We start from the raw sequence: 19,930 nt of genomic DNA, 5'->3' as shown, positions 1-19,930 counted from the left end.
CGGAAAAGAGAAATTAAATAGTTGGAAACATCATAAAGAAAGCATTGAAGACTGTCAATTGCAAAGAAAATAACTTAACTTGCAAAGAGTGCGACAAGGCTTGGGCGAGGGTCGGACTAGTCATGTACCCCCTATAGTACATATTGAGATTTTTGGCCTTGGCACGCCTGCATATGAAAAAGTCGAAATGTCACACTGTGACTCGGCGACACCTAAACGAAAGAATTAACCTAAACTACTTTCAAGACATAAAGATAAAGTGATTTGGGGGTATTCGGGCATACGACCATCGGTAAGTAATACCTTGGACAATTATGCCCTTGACATTTTCTCCCACTTAAACGGTTGACGTCCTCGTCAACTGGCGAAGCTGGAGCTCTTCGGTCTTCTGCATCCACGCTTCAAGGTCTTCGACATGTCCTCTTTTGTTACCTCAACGAGGGGCTTCTTCCGTTTCAACAGGAATTTATGTGTCTCCCTCGTGGGTCTTTTAGCAGTCTTTACTCTATCAGCAGGACTTCCTTGACTTCTCTGTCTTCCTCCAGGTCCAGGTTGACAGATAATGATACGGCGTTGTTGCACCGTCAATTAGAAGCTTGGTCATCCACTCGAACTCGAGAGGGCATCGCTTTTGATCTCCCCTCTCCTCCATCGGCCTTGAAGCTTCTTCTAGGCACACTCGAGCGATGTCGGCCATCTGTTCGAACTCGAGCGGTGGACTTGAGGACGGTCCCCTACATAAGGGTCATCAGTGACGGGCGGTAATACAGAATGCCTCTTACCTTTAATCTCAAACGGACTTCTCTTGATCAGCGAGTCTGTCTGAGCACTATGACCGAATTGAGCTACCTTCAGCAGTTGAACCCAATTCTTTTGTCTGCCATCAACACAATGATGCAGGTATTCTCCGAGCATACAGCTGAATTGCTCGGCCTCAACTTCAGGAGTCTTGGTCGCATCGACGACTCCAAGACTTGACCCCTCGATCATGGCTTGCTTTGCACCATTGAAGGCAGCCTGACACTCGAGGTTCTCACTCCACTAAGCGTCTTCTTCTCTCAAAAACCCACTTTGGTGGCACTCCCCCACGTGACTCAGCGCGTTTATCTTGCTCTGCACAGAACAGAACTTTCCTCCCTTGGCATCGGTAAGACTCAGTGGCACCACAGGGAACTCGTATGCTTCATGCCCAGTAACACAAGTGGCCTCGAGTCCCTTTGCCTTCGTTGTTCTTACTCGACAGTACCTCGATCGGATAATTGACTTCGGGAGATACTTCACCCCACGGGGGCGGTCTACTCGCCTCGTGAGCATGGGGAGTGGATATTTGCACCGCACTGTGAGCTTACTCTGGGTACGGCGGTCAACACGTTGTTATGGGCTTCTATCCTTCTTCTTTAGGGAAAGGACGCGGGCTCCATACGGATTTTGTACAGGTATACTACACCCTGTATTCGACAACATCTCTGATGGTTTTCGAAGTCTAACTAACTCCGGAGGCGCCATGCGATAAGCATTCTTCGCATGCGCTTTTGCCTCTGATGGAGACTCTACCCCATGGTCGGTTCTCCTTTGCATCGACGAGGACTTGGACCAACTACTTGGCATCACGTCATGGCACTTCTCTGGGACACACAGAGTGTCCTTGGGGACTGTCTCCCCCGGATTTTCCAACGCCCCAAGTAGGATCTCCACAGATTGTGGTTCCTCTTGGGAGCGACTCTTGTCTAGTTGCATGGCCGATATCATTTTAAACCCGTTGGGCTGACGAATCTCTGCCTACACTATCGTGGAAAAGGATCCAGTAATCACTAGACATCTGGCTGAGGGCATTGGTATAACTTGATGTTCAAGGAGGAACTCCATTCCTAGCACTACATCGAAGTCATCCATCTTCACCACCACAAAGTCTACGCGGCCCTTCCATCCTCCCAACTTTATCGTCGCTTGTTTCACTAATCCGACGACGGGTAGGGCAATGGAATTCACGGCCTTCATTCTTCCTGAGTCCTTCTCCCAACGGAGTCTTAGCCGTCTGGCCTCTGCCTCTGTTATGAAGTTATGGGTTGCACCGGAATCAATCATAGTGCTTTTCGTCTGCTTTTGATTGATCCAGGAGTTAACATATAATAAGCCCCCTTTCGTGGGTACGTTTCTCTCCCCTGACTTTTTCTGGAGAGACGACAGATATTTTATGGCCCCTATTCGAGTCCTTTCACCTCCATCTATCAGGCCCGCTTCATCCTCATCTTGATTTGGCTTATCATCTGAATTCGCGATTAATGAGGCCTGAAACGCATGAAAGTCGACTTTATTCGGGCATTCTCTTGCCATATGTGGCCTACCACATATGAAACAACTGAGGCGGCGCTTAGGTGGGTTTTGATTATTCGACCTTTGCCATGTGTTCCCTGTGTTTGACTGGTGAGATCTGCAGTCTTCACCAGGGCATTTCTCTCCCCCTACAGTTTTGGGAGAACTCGGACGACTATTCCTGTTCCTTCCAGGTGAGGAACTTTGGTGACGTCTCACATCTTGAGAGTCACTTGTCAGATCGAACAACCGTTCGGCTGCTGCATACGCTGACGTGAGGTCTTTGACCCTTTGTTCATACAACTTGGCCCTTGCTCACGGTTTCAGCCCTTCGACAAAACAGAAAACTTTGTCTTTCTCTGACATATCACGGATGTCTAACATCAACCCCGCGAACTGTTTCACGTACTCTCGAATCTCGTCAGTGTGTCTTAGATCGCGCAATTTTTGCCGAGCAAGGATTTCCAAATTCTCGGGGAAGAATTGCGAGCGGAGCTCTCTCTTCAGGGCGTCCCAAGTGTCTACTGTGCAACGTCCTTCTTGTATGTCCACGTATCGGGACCTCCACCACAACTTTGCATCTTCAGACAGATGCATCGTTGCCAATGTCACTTTGGCTTCCTCGGTGACGGTGTTTGTAGTCTTGAAGTACTGTTCAAGGTCGAAAATATAATTCTCTAAAGCCTTTGCATCTCTTGCCCCACAGAAGGGCTTTGGTTTCGGGATCTTTACTTTGCTAACCGAAATCACTCCTCCAGCTGGAGCTTGGTTTGCCATTGCTCGCATCGTGAGATTCAACCTTGCGTTCACGTCTGCGATTTCATTCCTAACAACATCGAGGGTGACTCTAAAATCCTCTGACATGCTGTTTATCATCTCTAATAGTGTCTTTCGAGAGCTATCTAGCTCGTTGACACATTCTTCCATGTGGGCAGCAAAGCCTGATGAACTATCTCCACGCTCGTAGTTAATAGTTCTTCCAACACTTATGTTTGTTTCTAGGGTGTCGACTCTTGCCAACAACTCTTGTATCGTAACGCTTCGACACGGCCAGCTACCGCATCGATTGCATCAGTTTTCTCTGAAATTTCATTGAGACGAGACTCCCAAGTAGCAGATGGAGTCGGGAACTTCGACTAGGTAGAGCATCTGCTCTTCTAGCTCTACTAGTCGATCTTTCTGGGCCTTGCCCGATGGATTCGACGACGACATGTTTCGGTCTTATCGTCAATTAGCCAATTTGGCTCTGATACCACTTGTCACAATCGTAACTTCTCAACACGATTGTGCGGCACTTGTTTAGCTCGATCAACAAGTCAGCCGTTCGAAATTCGGAATCCGCGGACAAACTCGTAGTATGATGTAGCCTCCCTCCTCGTTCTTGAGAAAATGTTTTTATAAAACGGGAAAGAGAAATTAAATAGTTGGAAACATCATAAAGAAATCATTGAAGACTGTCAATTGCAAAGAAAATAACTTAACTTGCAAAGAGTGCGACAAGGCTTGGGCGGGGGTCGGACTAGTCATGTACCCCCTATAGTACATATTGAGATTTTTGGCCTTGGCACGCTTGCATATGAAAAAGCCGAAATGTCACACTGTGACTTGGCGACACCTAAACGAAAGAATTAACCTAAACTACTTTCAAGACATAAAGATAAAGTGATTTGGGGGTATTCGGGCATACAGCCATCGGTAAATAATACCTTGGACAATTATGCCCTTGACACATGGCACGTATAATATGTAGTTTTAGATTATAGTAAACATTGCATGTATATGTTTATGTTGTGCTAAATTTAAAAGTACGAAATTTAAAATGCAATAGAATTAGATGTATACGGAAAGAAGTTACAACAATTACACTAAAATATAAGATAATTTAAATGTAAGACTTACATATATTAAAAAATGATTTTTTATAGACAATATTTTTTGTACAATTTGAAAGTAACTTATTGTCACCCATGAGCTTGATCCAAACTTTTGTTGTCTTCATTGAAATTCCTTTAGATAATGCAACATAAAGTTGTCCATAAGAAAACACATTTTCAGGAAGATATATTCCAACATTAGGAATTGTTTGTCCTTGTGCTTTGTTAATTGTCATTGCAAAGCATAGGCGAATGGGAAATTGTTTTCTATTGAACTTGAATGGATATCCTTTGTCATTTGGTGGACTTAATGGTATTCGTGGAATAAAAATTTGTTTTCCTGCATGATCACCCATTGCTATTTCAACATGTATAATGTTCTTGCTAAATGATCAACATACCAATCTTGTCCCATTACACAATCCATTAGATGGATCCAAATTTCTCAATAACATAATGGGACAATTCACCTTTAATATAAGTTTATGTTGTGGTATTCCATTTGGTAGTAGAGAATTTAAGAACTCTTCTTGATAGTAAGAATTGGTATCATCTATTGTCTGATCAAAACTGATGAAGGTTGTACTTTCTCCTGGAAAAAGTTTTATCATTTCTTCATTTAAACTATCAACATGGGCATTTGTGGTTGCCAAAATAGCTCTGTTTGTTACGTAGTTTGATTCTTCTGCATGTAGTTCTAGATCAGGATAGATTTTCCTAATGAATATCCCTTTTGCATCATTTTCAGAATTATTCGCAACTACAATGTCCTCAGGCAATTTAATGATATCATCTTTGATGATGGGCTTGTTTCCATCTCCAACACGCAATATAAAATCTGCAAATCTTGTATCGTCATATGCTCTCATATTTTTCTTGAGCTAAAATTTGTCCACTTTTTTCCAGAGATATAATTTTCTCAAACTTACTGCCACTGTTTGTTGTCTTGTTCCTTTTGGAAGCACTTGAAGCACTTGACGAAAATCACCTCCAAAGACAATTGCTTTACCTTCAAATGGGTGGGGACGATCCATTATGTCTCTCAGTGTTCTATTAACTGATTCAATTGTATACTTTTTTGCCATTGGAGCTTCATCCCAAATTATCAATTTTTTTTTTCGAATTAATTTTGCCCTTGCACTTTGCTTTGATATATTGCACATCGATGTTTCATTTGCTTCCAAAGGAATGTTGAACCTAAAATGTGCAGTTCGACCACCTAGCAATATTGATGTTGCTACTCCAAATGTTGCAGTTGCCAAAGCTATCATTCCTTTTGACCTTATTGTAGCTAAAAGTGCTCGATACAAAAAGGTTTTTCCAGTTCCTCCAGGGCCATCTATAAAGAATGTTGCATATTTGTATTAATTGTTTTGATGATCATATCATAAGTAACTTTCTGTTCATTGTTCAACTTTAATGATACTTGGATATCTGCTTCATCTATTATAATAGATTCCTTATCTACAATCTCCTTGTTTGAATTTTGTTCATAATCATGAATGTCTTCATCAATTTCAGGTAGATCAAATTTTCGAACATGTTTTCCCATCGACTCCAAAAAGAAGTTTAAGTCTCTAAGAACTAGTTGGATTTTTTAGGTAGTCGTGAAACTATTGTTGTCTTTATAATCTTCAACCATATATTCCCAATAAAGATTCCATGGTGTTGTAACTTCTGTTGGTTCATAATACACCAATAAAGTAGCAAAAAGTCTACAAAATGCATATGGCATTTGAATAATTGTAGCTTCATCTAAACATTCTTTCAAACTTTGATCTGATTCAAGCAAACCTCTTTTTTGTGCTGATTCTTTGAATGTAAGGCAACGAATCGTTCGACTGTTAACAAATGCTGAAAAAGATGTTGGACCTACAACATGATTTAGCAAAATTCGGAGGTAATACCTTTCTCCTTCAATTGGATTTGTCTCGTTGATTCTAGATATAACATATCCTTTTTTACGGGGCATCCATTCTTTTGCACTTTTGTCCCATACATAGTATTCTGGAAATTCCTTATAAAGCAGTTTTCTAGCATCCTCATGTGCTTGGCACATTTTAAAAAGTTTGAATTGTTTTAGAAGCATACTCAAATCAAACAAGTTGTTCCAAATTTTTGTTCTCCCAATATGAAACCAATTGTTGATTTGGAAGATGCAAGTGTAGGTTTATAACTACAGGATGCATCTCATTCAACTTGAAGTCAAAAATTCTCCACAAGGATTTTGGGGCTGAGACTCATCTTGCATCTTGAAAGTCTTGTATCTCATTGACAATTTTTTTTGTCATCATCTTTTCCTATTGAAACTGCTGCTCTGTCATGACCTTTATATATATACTTGTATAGATATTTTACAGTCTTAATTGCTGAACAAATTTCAACGTTGAAGTGACAATTATATCTTGTAAGAAGATATGGATTATAAGGAACGACCCAAGCATTTTCTAAGGTGCATTCCTAATATTGATCTGTAAACGAAATAAAAGCAATATAAATATATATATCTAATTGTTTTGAAAATTGAATTGGTACAATAAAAAATAGATATTAAATTAGATACTTACTTGTGTTCCATCATTCCTTCTTCGATATATTGGATATGCATCCTTTCCTTGCATAGTGTTTGAACTATAAGGTCTTGGATAGTGGAACCTGCATTTTCCATTAACCATGCATGGACTATTTTTTTCATTTCCCCACAGGGTCTATGAAGCATATGTTTGATTACTAACTCATGGAGGAGAGACTTTTCATCTTTTTTTGGAATTTCAGCACAAACAAAGTTATCATACTGATCAGCATTCATTATTTTGTTGTCGCTATGGAAAATAATTAAAATATGGGCATGTGGTAATCCTCTTTTTTTAAACTCTATGATGTAAACATATGCAGCAACCTTACCCAAAATTAAATTTGTTTTTTGAAAAGTTGATCTTTAAGATCTTGGAGTTTTGTTCGAAAAACTCGAGCAGTGAGATCTGGTCTATCTTGTGGTTGTTGTCCCAGTAAAAGCTCATCTTGAATTTCTTTCCAATTTGAATTACACGTGATTGTAATAAAAAGATTAGGTTTTCCAAATCGTTGTACTAAGGCCATTGCATCTAAGTATCTTCGTCGCATATCTCTTGGACCACCAACGAAAGTACCGGGTAATACTATTCTCTTTCCTATTTTATCATCTCTCGTTTCTCTTGCATTAACAACATCTACCAACCCTTGGTACAACTCAGATCTTATGCGAGATTGTTGTGCTCTAAAGAAATCTAGCCTTGTTGTTTCAAGTTTTATGTACATATCAACTGCATATTGTTGGAACAATCTTCCAGTTAAAAGAATCATTTGTGGGGTTGACTTTATTTGAAACTTGAAGCAATAATACTCTCTACAAGAAATTCTTTTATATCCTTTCTTCAATATACCTAACAATCAGTTATATTATAAAGTTAAAATATGGAATGACTTTACAAAATAAATAAATAAATAAATAAATATATATATATATATAGACACACACACAAAGAGAAAGAGAGTATGATACCTTGACATTCTCGTTGAATGATTTCTTCTGGTTGTTCAATTGTATGAGTTTCTTGGATATAAGAATTCATCACGTTTGAATGGAGAGTTTTAGTTCGACCGGTACATTTATCTATTTCTTGATGCCACCCAGGCTCTCCTTTTGGGAATAGCAATAGATATTGTAGCGAGTCGTAACAACTAAAATAATGCTTTATTCTATGTCGACTTCCAGAATGTGCATGGACTACAATATCTCTTTCAAAAGGCACATTTTCTTTGTTCCCTTCGATCCATATTGCTGCAACTTGATCTGTTGTAGGCATGCTGTAGACTCGTTGATCAACCTTCACATCACTTGCAATATGTATATGAATGTCTTCGAATGACTTAATGTTTTCCAAAGATCTAAAAATTTGAGTGTACGGGTTATTTTGGAGGACATTTATTAACTTCTCTGTAATTGACTCATCTAGATCTCCATTTTGAAGTATTTTCATTCTATTTTGCACTTCATTTTCTGTATCGTAAAAATAGAACTAAAAGTATCTAGGACGATCCTCTGGTAGAAGTGTTGGGAGATCATGATATATTCGTCCTTGAGCTCTGAATGTGTAAAACCTTTTTCTTGATGAAGCTAAGTTTTTGTCCAAATTAATTCCAAAAGAAGTGAAAGAAAAAATATTGTTGTATGCCCTTATATTCTTTCTAAAATTATATAATGTGTTGGTGTTTTTTTCTTTCTTTTATTAACTGTGTTTTCTTTAGCATATCTTAAGGTTATTTATTTTTTAAAACATATAAAATCTTATGTAATGCTTAAATAATGTAGATTTATTTTAAAATATATTTAAAAGTTAATATAGTTAGTTATACCGTAAAACTATTATAAATCTTAATTTAAATAAAATAGTAGATGACATCTTGCTAATTTTGTAGATATTCATTGAAATTTAGAAATTAAGTTAATAAATTTGTAACATATGGCACATTTTCAAATTATAACATATGTAAAAAAAACAATAAAAAAAAAGTCTAATAAATTTGTAAAATACCTTTCAAAACCAATTCGTTTTACTTGTAAACCCTATTTATAAACCTCCCTAATTTGTGAATATGCATAGACCAACATACTAATAATAATAATAACAAAAGACATTTTAAGGATTGACTCTTATTTATAGAAAAGAAACCTTCCTTTTCAACACCAACTACAACAATCAAGCATTATTAAACAAAATTGTCAATTTAATCATTATCTACAAAAATCGTCATCGTAAATTGTGAAATTAAATTCAATGCATGTTTTATTACGAAAACTAATTTTCTTAAATATGGTATGTTTTTAGAATATTCTAAAAACTTAGCATATTGAATTTTGTTTTGATTTCGCTGTTATATCTCTAAAAAATTATTTTTTAAAAAGGATTACATAGTGATTGAATTTAAAACATTTAAATTAGAAAGGTGAATTTTTATTTTTATTTGTAACAAACTCATTTCAACCTAGGCCCTAATTATACCGTTTATAACTATTGCGGTCGTGTATTATATATATATATATATATATATATATATATATATATATTAAACCAACAAATCATACAAATTACCATTCAAATTTCTAAATATGTAATATTAGTTAGACAATTGAAAATATATTATATACTTATAACTTATTTATCTTCAAAAACACTTCTAATCTTAGAAAGTAAAATCTATTTTTGGTAGAATAAAAATGAGTAAATGAAATACTAAAATCTTAAATTAAGATACAGATTTTATTATGAAATTATTTTAAACGATTTTTTTTTCTGCATTCATATTAAACAATATCTAAAAATACAACTTTCTGGTAACTTTATTTGAATAATTTTTCTTTAACTTTTATATATAATTTTTTTTTTTTTTTTTTTTTTTTGCATCTTCAATTATGTAAATATTTTAGAATATTTATAGTTCGAGAAAAGAAATTGAAAAACAGTAATTGTAATATGTGAAATGATAAACGACATTAATTAAAGATAATAAAAATGTCAATAATCATAAATTGCATGAGTTAAAATAGTTGCCACTAATAAAAATTACCATAACAAGCATGTTTTTCATAATAATTATAAAAACTACTTCTCCACTTTGATTTTCTTTCTAATATGCATAACTTCTTGTACATTTCAATCTTCTTTTTCTTCAATAAAATATCCTCTTACTCTATCCATTTCATTTCTTTTGTCCAAACGAATAAGAAATTTGTATTTTTTGCCTTCAGTTAGAGTCAATTTTCTATAGGTATTTGATTGCTCCTTCTTCATTTGTATTTTTTTTTTTTAAAAAAAGACAATATTAGGATTATCTAAATAATACGTTCATAAAATTAAAAATATAATTGTAGTTTATATAGATATTTAATTACCTGAAGCATATTTGTACCATATTCAGAGACGTCATATCCTACTAATATTTTTGATGCCTCAAGAGTAGTTATGTGTGCATCCATTTCTCCATCAGAAACTAATATTTTGAGCATATATTTCCTAATGAAGGTTCTATCTTTAGTGCAATTGCTACAAAAAATTGTTGCATTATTATCATTTGGATACAGTATTTGAGAGCATGTTTTACATTTTTCAAACTATGGTCTTTCTTTATAAGATATAGTGATGACTGATGCCATGAACGAACAATACATAGCCTCATCCATTCCTTCAATTATATTTTTTGATTCTAACTACTTTAGTTTCTTGCATTCTTCTTGAAGGATTCATAATGGACAACTTTCTAGAATCAAGTAAATTTTCTCTCGTGCATAATATATTTGCATGTATTATTTGATTGTGACATAAATAAGTTTAAATATAAACATAGTTATATAAATTTAGTTAAAATACCTAGCACCTAGCTCCTTTGTATCTGGAAGGTTAGGATCAATAAGGATAATACTGACATAGTTGTTGACAAACTCACTTCCCCTTAAAAAATATTATGAATATACAGTTAACTTATCGACATATTATATGATTCACATACATAGATATTATAATTTTATATTTAATCATGATATATACCTTCGTAGATCTCAACTTTAACATTGGTTGCCACAATTGTAGGATTATTGACAGCATCTTCTTCAATTTCTGAACCTTCATTCTCGACCAAATCACCCCATAATGTTAACTTCATTGTAGAACAACTGCAAAATGGAAAATTGATTGAATATATATGAAAAAAATAACTAATGTGAATGACAATAACTTAAATAAAAATAAATAAAATATATGTTTACATTACCTCTTATCTATAAAATAAATCTCTTTTTAACAAACTTTTGTTGTTTGAGTTTTTTGTTTTGATTTCTGTTACGGATCTATAGAAATAATAATTCCTACAAAATCTATTCATGAAATAGAATTTAATTAAACAAATAGGTAAATGAGAAAAATAACATAAACTAACAAATTAAATAATCAATTTACATACCTATTAATGCTTTTTTGTCAACCAATGATGGAATTGCTTGAAATTCAAAAAAATAAAATTTCAACATATTAAAATCGCTACTCTTCTAGTTCTTCGATATCTGATGAAGGAGACAAACTAATTTCAATGTCAGGATTAACACATGGATATTTCGTATTAGCCAACTTTAGTTTCCATTTTGTATGAAATATGATTTATTTTTCTTCAGATTCTTTCCAATTTTTCAATTACGTCATTAAACATATAACGACTTGTACTTTTGTTCCCTGCAATGATGAAAACAATGATTGAATTGAAAAAATATATAATTGAAGATGAAAAAAAACCTTAAAATCAACCTCTTCAATACTTTTTTAATTTAATTTATTTGTTTGCATCTATTAGTTATCCCATCTAATTATGGTATATATGGCTTATAATGAGGAAATTTATTTTGAATTTAATTAAAAGATATATTATCTACAATATTTCAACTAAACTCTCCCTCCGTCCATTTTTTCTTCTCCCAGTCAAATCTTGTATTCCTTTGTCGTTCATCTCCTTCATATTTGCAAGTGAGTTTTTTTTCATCTTCTCCAGTTATCATTCTATATAACTTGTTCACACGAGATTTCTGGAGAAATTTGATTTGTGGAGTTGAACTTGTGTTGATGTTGTATTTGCGTTGATTTGATGCGATGTGGTTCGATCTCTAGAATTTGATCCTCTAATTCTCTCTCGGCTGGATGCTTACACTTAATTTGAGGAAGGGAAGCACGTGATGTTCTTGGAGTTGGAGTCTTCGAAGAAAGCTTGGATCTTCAAAGGAGCTTCAAACTTTGAGGGTGTTCTTGAAGTTGGAGTCTTAGAAGAAAGCTTGGATCTTCAAAGGAACTTTAATCTTTGAGAGTGTTCTTGAAGTTGGAGTTTTGGAAGAAAGTTTGTATCTTCAAAGAAGCTTCAATCTTCGGTGGTCGGAGTTTCGATATTCGAGGTTGGTTGACTTCAGGAGTTGAGGAGACTTCTATCTTTTGGGAGAATTCTCTCTAGACCTTCGGAGTCAAAAATTTCCAACCTCTTCAAATGAAGAGAACTTCTCTATTTATAGAGTTCCCTGATGGGCTTTTATGCACTTGGGTTGGTCTGGTCCATGGACCATACTCATGGACTTAATCACATGGATTTAGGTCATTTTTAATTTTGGGTTAAATTAAGCTTATTTTTTGGTTCAATTGAATTTTAGCCAACTAAATAATATTTAATTGAACCAAAATAATTAATTTGACCCAATTGTCATAATAAAGACACATGACATTATCAGAATTGTCCAATTTGTCTTTAAATTTAATTTGGGATACATGTCAATTTTTAGTTAATCATAAGTATAATTATTTTAGTAAATGATGTGGCAATTTGTGATTGGTTCCAAAATTTCTTATTCAACAATAACATTACTTTTTTGTTATCAAAATGGGTCTTTCGTATAAAAAATTACACAATATATAATGTTGTTTTTTAGTATCAAACACATACTGAAATGTATTTTTGAAATGATTATTACAATGACACACTAAAATGTATTTCTGAAATGATTATTACCATGGATTTTTAGGTGTTTTAATTGATTTTTTCTTACATTAGTAAAATTTAATTTTGTTCATTTTGAGGGAAATATAGTTTCAATTTATAACGATTATATTACATCCTATTTGCAATGTTTTCATATTTGTAAAGATCATTTTAGAATTTTGTATTGTATATGAAGTTGGTTTTAGTTTATATGTTTCTTCACTATATATTGGGGCATATTGTGTATAGTATGTTACAATATATTAACTATTTTTTCAGATATAACCAACATTGCAGTATATTTTAGTCCATGAACATATGTCGTTTCAAGAGTTACACAATAATTATGTTTTCTAAATCAACCATGTATATTGTTCATGATTTTTCTTTGAATTGCAGGTGAATATATTATATTCACGAGACATTATTATTCTTATATTTAAAGTTTTGTTTATAAATTAACACGTCATAATCGTTAGCATACAAAAAACCAGATATATACAGTATGTGAAACAAATATATTGTTATTAACAACTAATTTTATAAAATGGTATATTATTGGATTGGTTTATTTGTGTCTTCATGATATATCATGTTTTATATAAAAATTATTACAATTATTTATTATATAATATGAGGTATATATGCGAAATAATTAAATATACATTGTATATGTGAGAAAGTATGTAAAATATATATCTTACCATTATGTAACTTACTACAAATCTATAATTATTATAATTATATTTGATATAAACATGAATATTCTTAAACTTTGCAATTTAAATATTTATTCAAGATCATCTTAAAAAAATATTGAACTTTATCTAAATATTAACTTCATATTCCTCATATTCAAGAACATCAAGATTGTTTAAATATTACTTTGACATGATTTAAACGATCGTTTACCTAGTCAACACGCTTGTTTAGCATGATCAATATAATCGTTTAAATTTGAAGCTCTTTTTCCATCATTTAAAAAGCATTTATTGTGTGGATATGATTTAAACGATTGCTTACCAAGTCAACGCGATCGTTTAGGTTTGAAGCCCATTGTTAAAAAAAAACTACACGATCGTGTGGATAGGATCAAAACGATCGCTTACCTAGTCAACATAATCATTTAGATTTGAAGTCTTTTCCCATCGTTTAAAAAGAACAACACAATCGTGTGGGTATGATCTAAACGATAGCTTACCTTGTCAAAACGATCGTTTAGCATGGTCAACTTGATTGTTTAGATTTGGAACATTTTTTTCATCGTTAAAAAGAACTACACAATCATGTATCATTTTCTACACAACCGCATATCATGATCGTTTAGAATAAGAATTACATGCATGCGTGTGGTCGATTAATCGCGTGTTGACTAGGACATTTTTTGTATTTCCCATTGTGGACTTATGAGCTTTTTCCGTTTTCAAAATTATTCTATACAATGTAAATATTTTGCCGGTTTGTTATATTTTTTAAAAAAAACCTAAAAAAATATGTAATATCTCACATTAAATAAATTGAATTTCATACAATTAAAAAATATATATGTATTATCTCATATTAAATGCTCCAAACTAAAATGAACCATAAATACCCAAAGTCAAAATTGAAATTAACGCAATACAGAAACTATTTTCATTTTTTTTTCCATACTTGTGTCATTACAAATATTTTCTCTTTTTTTTCGAATAATATTTATTGTGGTGATTGGTAGTGTTGGTCAATTGGACCTTACTTTGATGTAAATTTAAAGTTCGATGTGCTTTTTATGAAGAAGAAAAAATGGTAATTTTAAGCTTCTTAAGTTATTGAGCCTATATATTTAGACTATATGAGTTAAAACTCCTAAACAATATACTAAATAGAGATTTGAAATAATATTGTTGTGATTATAATTATTGGGAATACCAATTATTATAAAAAGAGCCTCAAATATGGAGTTGAATGTTGTACTGAGGGTTCATTTTAAGAGATGCGAATGGAGGAATATCAGAGGCTCGAGCACTCTACCAATCTCGGTCATTTTTGTGCTGAAGCTAGGGAGATGTCAACCATGATCATTGATATGCAACTTTGAGTAGAGAGAAGTGAGGGAGTTCAAACTGGAGTCAAACACACTTCGGCTTCTTCACTCTCTTTCTTTTTCTCTCTTCCCTTTTTGAAGTCATCTATGCTAAGACTTTCCATTTACTAAAAGTGTTTGGGTTACGCTATATTTCCAAACATTGTAGTAGCCTAGCTCATTCTTTGATTAAATTTGCTATAACTATTCGCCTTTTGTTTGTTGGACTAGTAATTTTCTAGGTCCGCTTAAATCTCACAAAAATTAAGTCTTCTTTTTTAATTGACAACTTAGTCTACGAATAAATTTAAGTTTCGATAATTGTATCAAAAATTTAATAATTGAGGAAGTGTGGAACTAAATCGTCACTTGAACGGAGTTTTGAGGAGATTTGGTGTTTAAAAAGTTTGCATTCCCTTATTTGTAGCAAATTTCTCTTATCATTCAACTAAATTTGATTTTAAGCAACTATTTCATAGTGTTGTATAAATTATGGTGAAGGAAGCCACATAGTTTAACAAACCCATTCTCATAACAAATCAATCAAATGGTAAGAAAATCAACATAGAAATGAGTCGAGATGGAAAGATTAGCTAGACGATTAGTCGAAATAGTTTTTCATGAGAAGAGCAAGTCTATGAGAAAAAATTAGTAGGATAGTAATGATAACAGAAAGGCGTTTAGGTATATTTAGTTTTCACGTTAAGAATTAATTATTTGGTCAACACTTCCAAGTGGATAAATATAGAAGGTAAGAGGAAAATGGACGAATATGATCGTATTATCACAAACTTCAGTTAAATAAACCATCCATTCTCTAGGTTACGTGAATTGTCTCATAACCAGACTCTTGTATTAAAAAAACCCATGATAGATAATAGATCTTTTCTTATAAAAGATTTGTCTATATATGATATTAGAATATCCTTGTAAATTAATTTTAGTAGTTGGCTACAAATTGTTCTCCAAGAACCTGTAATCTAAAACCTAAAACATAGATCCTTTTTCAGAAAAACTACGTTGGTGTTCATGCTATCAAATTCATCACATTCATCACAGCAACAAGAAAAGAGGGTGCGAGGAATATTATGTTCAAAAAAGGATTTTTGTAACAAAATTTAGAAACAAAAACTTCTAAATAGGGTCTTCAACAAAATGCAAATCCAATCAAACATAATGTAAAAGGGCTAAGGATTATGGAAAATAAGTCTGGAACCGATTGAATCACTTTAAGCCTTGTCAGCCTTGGCAGCAGTAGCAGCAGCCTGTCCTCGGAGCCGACCAGTTCTTCTGGCAGCAATGAGACCAACCTTTTGACCAGGAGGTGCATCACGGCGGACAGTGCTGGCGTGACCAATATGTTGATGGTTACCACCACCATGGGGATGTTCAACTGGATTCATAGCAACACCACGCACCTTCGGCCAGCAGTTACGCTTGACACGGAACTTGTGGTAAGCATTACCTGCCTTAAGAAGAGGCTTCTCTGTTCTTCCTCCTCCAGCAACCTGACCAATCATAGCACGGCATCCACTGGGTACAATCTTCTTCGCTCCAGATGGTAGCTTAATCCTGCCAGACACAGAATTTTGAGACGAAGGCTTGTAGGAATTAAATCAAAACAAGTAAAAAGAATTCCATAATCAAGGAACAAAATTAAGCAAGCATTTTTAAGCACGACTGCAGTTTACTAACAAAAAAAAAAAAAGAACACTAAACTGCTTTAGCCTTCCCATTTTTACCCTGACACAGATATGATCACTCCAGTGAGAAAGCTCTACATGTGCCTTCTTGAAAAAACTGAATACAAGATATAGCCATCACTAGCAAATCACTCAGCAAACAGACATAAATGTGGAGAGTATATATTCTAGACAGAGTACACGCTTCCTTATGATAAGTTTAAAAAATCCGTTCATATTGATGTTCATGTTCGTGAAAGAAAAAATACTCCATGTTGCGACTCAACTAACCATATGCATCCCTCCAAGAACACAATCACAAGTTACATTTGAATAGAGAAACAATATTCTTGCAGATGAAGTACGAGATTATCATCAGCCAACAAAGTGAAAGGATAACAAGAAAAGAAAACAACATAACATTGTTAGTTTGGAAAATCCAATCCGTAATATTTGACAAGAATTAGTTGCAAATGAGTTAGACTATGCACTCCAAAATGATAAAAAGTATTCCTTCAAAAATCATCTTCTTCTTTTTCAACCATTCTTCTCACACAAATTCCTACACAGTGCCAATAAGATTATTCCCACATCAATTTGATTTCTTGTCAATTTGAAAAAAAAAACGTAATTTCGCATAATAAATCTTTCTATATCAATCAATAAAACAAATACCGCAATAAAAAATCAACATAAACGAGAAACAGAATCTGTAGGCCAAATCAGAAATCTTAAACCTGCCATCTCATAACGCAAAACGCTTAACTGAGTTAAACCATTTGTACAAAGCAATAAAAGTCCAGCAAAATACAAAGGCATACTCAAAAAAAGCAAAAAAAAAAAAAAAGAAAAAGAAAAAGATATATCCATAAGTTCTTCAATAAGCGTGCCCTTCGAAAAACAAAAACAAAGTTTAGTAATCAAAATCTACCTGCTGGTATCATTGTCTGGGTTGTGGCTGATAACAATAGCATAATCACCAGAGCATCTAGCAAACACACCTCTGTCGCCAACATGGTGCTCCACATTACAAACCACAGCTCCTTCAGGAATGGCTCTAATGGGGAGCACATTACCAACAACAAGATTAGCCTTTTTCCCGCAGTAAACGAACTGACCAGTGTACATACCCTCAGCGGCGACGAAGAGTTCCTTCTGGTGCTTGTAGCGGAAGGGATGGCGGAAGGTAACACGGGCCAACGGTGCACCTCTGCCCGGATCGTGAATGATTTCGCTGACCACACCTTTCAGGTAGCCATTACGCTCGCCGAAGTCGAGTGACCGGAAACGGGCCGGGCCCTTCCGGTGGTGAGTGTGAGAGCGGAAGACAGATCCCGCACCCTTACGTTGAGCTCTGATCACACGACCCATTGAGAATGGAAATTAGGGTTTTGGGGAAATGGGGAAGTGGGGAAGTGGGGAAGGGGAAGGGGAAGGGGAAGGGGAAGGGAGGCGGGGAAAGATGAATAGATTAGGGTTTTTAAGAGGAGAAGGATGGTTGCCCTAGAAGGGGTGTTTGGTTACGGGTTTATGATAAATATTGTTTGGTTTTGTCGTGGGGTTGTCCTTCATAAGGATTTATTATTATTCATTATTTGATTATATATATTGTTACGCGAGGGTGAGAATTTATATTGAACTAAAAAAGGTTTTTTTTCTTTTTTTAAATGAGGCACAACAGGAATACAAAGGTTAAAAAAATAAAATGGATAAGAAAATAAGAAATTGTGAAAATAAAAAAATTCTTCTAAAATTTCCATTATCTCCAAGTTCTTTAGAATTTCAACCAACATGTATGTCTTACAAAATGCATCAAATGTCACTATTTATAGACAATTTGACAAACAGTAGGTGGATTACATGGACACTAAGGGTGTGTTTGGGGGAAGGAAAGAGTTATGGAAGAAAAGGATTATAATAATCCTAGGATTATGATAATCCTAGTATTATGATAATATGTGTTTGAGGAATAGATTATTATTGGTACTGTTGTGGTAATATGTGTTTGGGAGAGAAAATATGAAAGGTAGTGTTATGATGGTATGTGTTTGGAGGAGGGATTATGATAGTAGTGTTATGGTAATATGTGTTTGGGAGAAGAGTTATGATTGTAGTAATTTAAAAAACAATAATAAATTTTTGATTGGATTGTTTGGGTAGGGTAATGTAGAGTTGTAAAAAAGTAAAAATAGGATAAGATAGGGTTATTTAGGGATTAGGATAACCCTAATCCCCCTTTATCATAATCCTTGGGCCAAACACGGTTTGGCCCAATTTCCTAATCCTTTTCCTCCTAAAACCCCACCCCAAACATACCCTAAGTGTTAGTATCTTCAAAACACATGGCAATGTAGATGGATTGTGGAGGGAGTGACACATGATATTTTGATACTAAGTGCAATTAGCATCTATTTAATAATATTTATAAAACCCCCTCTTAGATATTCATAACATATATGAAATATGTTTCGTTAAAACCTTACCAGAAAAAGTCTCAATCGAAAAATATCATAGTAAAGGAAAAAAGTACATATTTCATATAATCTATACACTTACAAAATGTACAATTTACTCCCCCTGATGAAAGCATCACTTGATCTCTAAGTCGTCGGTTGTGCACCACTTTTTTTTAAGATTATGGTAGGTAAAGATTTTGTAAATAAATCTGTCGGGTTATCCTTCGAACAAATTTGTTGTACTGTGATATCACCATTTTCTTAAAAATCATGTGTAGAAAACTTTTGATGAAATATGCTTTGTTTTATCTCCTTTATTATAACCTCGTTTGATTTGAGCTATACATGTCGTGTTGTCTATGTATAGTATCGTTGGAAGAACTTTACTAGAAGCCAAGTCAAATGTTCCACGAATGTGTGTTGAGTCATTGATCTTAGCCACACATTCTCAACTTGCCTCGTGCATTAATGCAAGAATTTTAGGTCATTGATTTGAAGAAGTGGTTGTTATGGTCTTTTTCACTGATCATCATGATATAATAGTTCCTCTAGATGGAAATTGACAACTTGTTTGAGATCTAGCTTTGTATGGATAAAATAAATATCCACAATCTGCAAAACCAACTAAATAAAAATTTGATTTATTTAAATAAAACAAATTCATATCAATTGTTCATTGAAGATAACGGAGTTTATGCTTTTCCATTCTAATGTCTTTTTGTTGGAGAGGAATTGTATGTAGCTAATAAATTTACTGAAAATTCAATATTTGGTCTTGTATTATTAGTAAGATACATAAATGCACCAATTTGCACTAAGATATGATACTTCGAGACCAAAAAGTTCTTCATTATCATCTCGAGGTTAAAATATATTTTTCTTCACATATAATGAACGAACTTGCATTGAAATGTTCAATGGATGTACTTTATCTATATAAAATCTTTTCAAAAACAAATTTGTGTAAGTTGATTGATGAACAAATATTTCATTTGTTAA

General features: G+C 33.9%; 2 protein-coding genes across 2 annotated transcripts; both read right to left on the bottom strand.

Annotated features, from left to right (window-relative positions):
- Nucleotides 1–4,579: 4,579 nt before the first annotated feature.
- Nucleotides 4,580–5,056, bottom strand: LOC103495040 (uncharacterized). Its single transcript, XM_008456463.2, has one exon. The coding sequence runs from the start codon at nt 5,054–5,056 to the stop codon at nt 4,580–4,582; it is 477 nt and encodes a 158-aa protein (XP_008454685.2).
- A 10,823-nt stretch (nt 5,057–15,879) lies between these two features.
- LOC103494968 (60S ribosomal protein L8) lies at nt 15,880–18,042 on the bottom strand. Its single transcript, XM_008456359.3, has 2 exons — nt 17,407–18,042; nt 15,880–16,365 (listed from the first exon to the last, which is right to left on the bottom strand). The coding sequence occupies exons 1-2, from the start codon at nt 17,844–17,846 to the stop codon at nt 16,023–16,025; spliced, it is 783 nt and encodes a 260-aa protein (XP_008454581.2). The 5' UTR covers nt 17,847–18,042; the 3' UTR covers nt 15,880–16,022.
- Between the last annotated feature and the right edge of the window lie 1,888 nt (nt 18,043–19,930).

The sequence above is a fragment of the Cucumis melo genome, chromosome 4 (genome assembly GCF_025177605.1).
Source record: "Cucumis melo cultivar AY chromosome 4, USDA_Cmelo_AY_1.0, whole genome shotgun sequence".
In the NCBI taxonomy this organism is placed as follows: Eukaryota; Viridiplantae; Streptophyta; class Magnoliopsida; order Cucurbitales; family Cucurbitaceae; genus Cucumis; species Cucumis melo.
Note: the sequence above shows the minus strand (reverse complement) of the source record. Positions and strands in the feature narration are given on the sequence as shown.

Coding starts and splice junctions, on each gene's coding strand:
- LOC103495040 (XM_008456463.2), bottom strand. CDS start 5,056: ATGAGAGCATATGACGATACAAGATTTGCAGATTTTATATTGCGTGTT.
- LOC103494968 (XM_008456359.3), bottom strand. CDS start 17,846: ATGGGTCGTGTGATCAGAGCTCAACGTAAGGGTGCGGGATCTGTCTTC. Junction 16,366..17,406: donor CCAGACAATGATACCAGCAG/GTAGATTTTGAT, acceptor TGTGTCTGGCAG/GATTAAGCTACCATCTGGAG.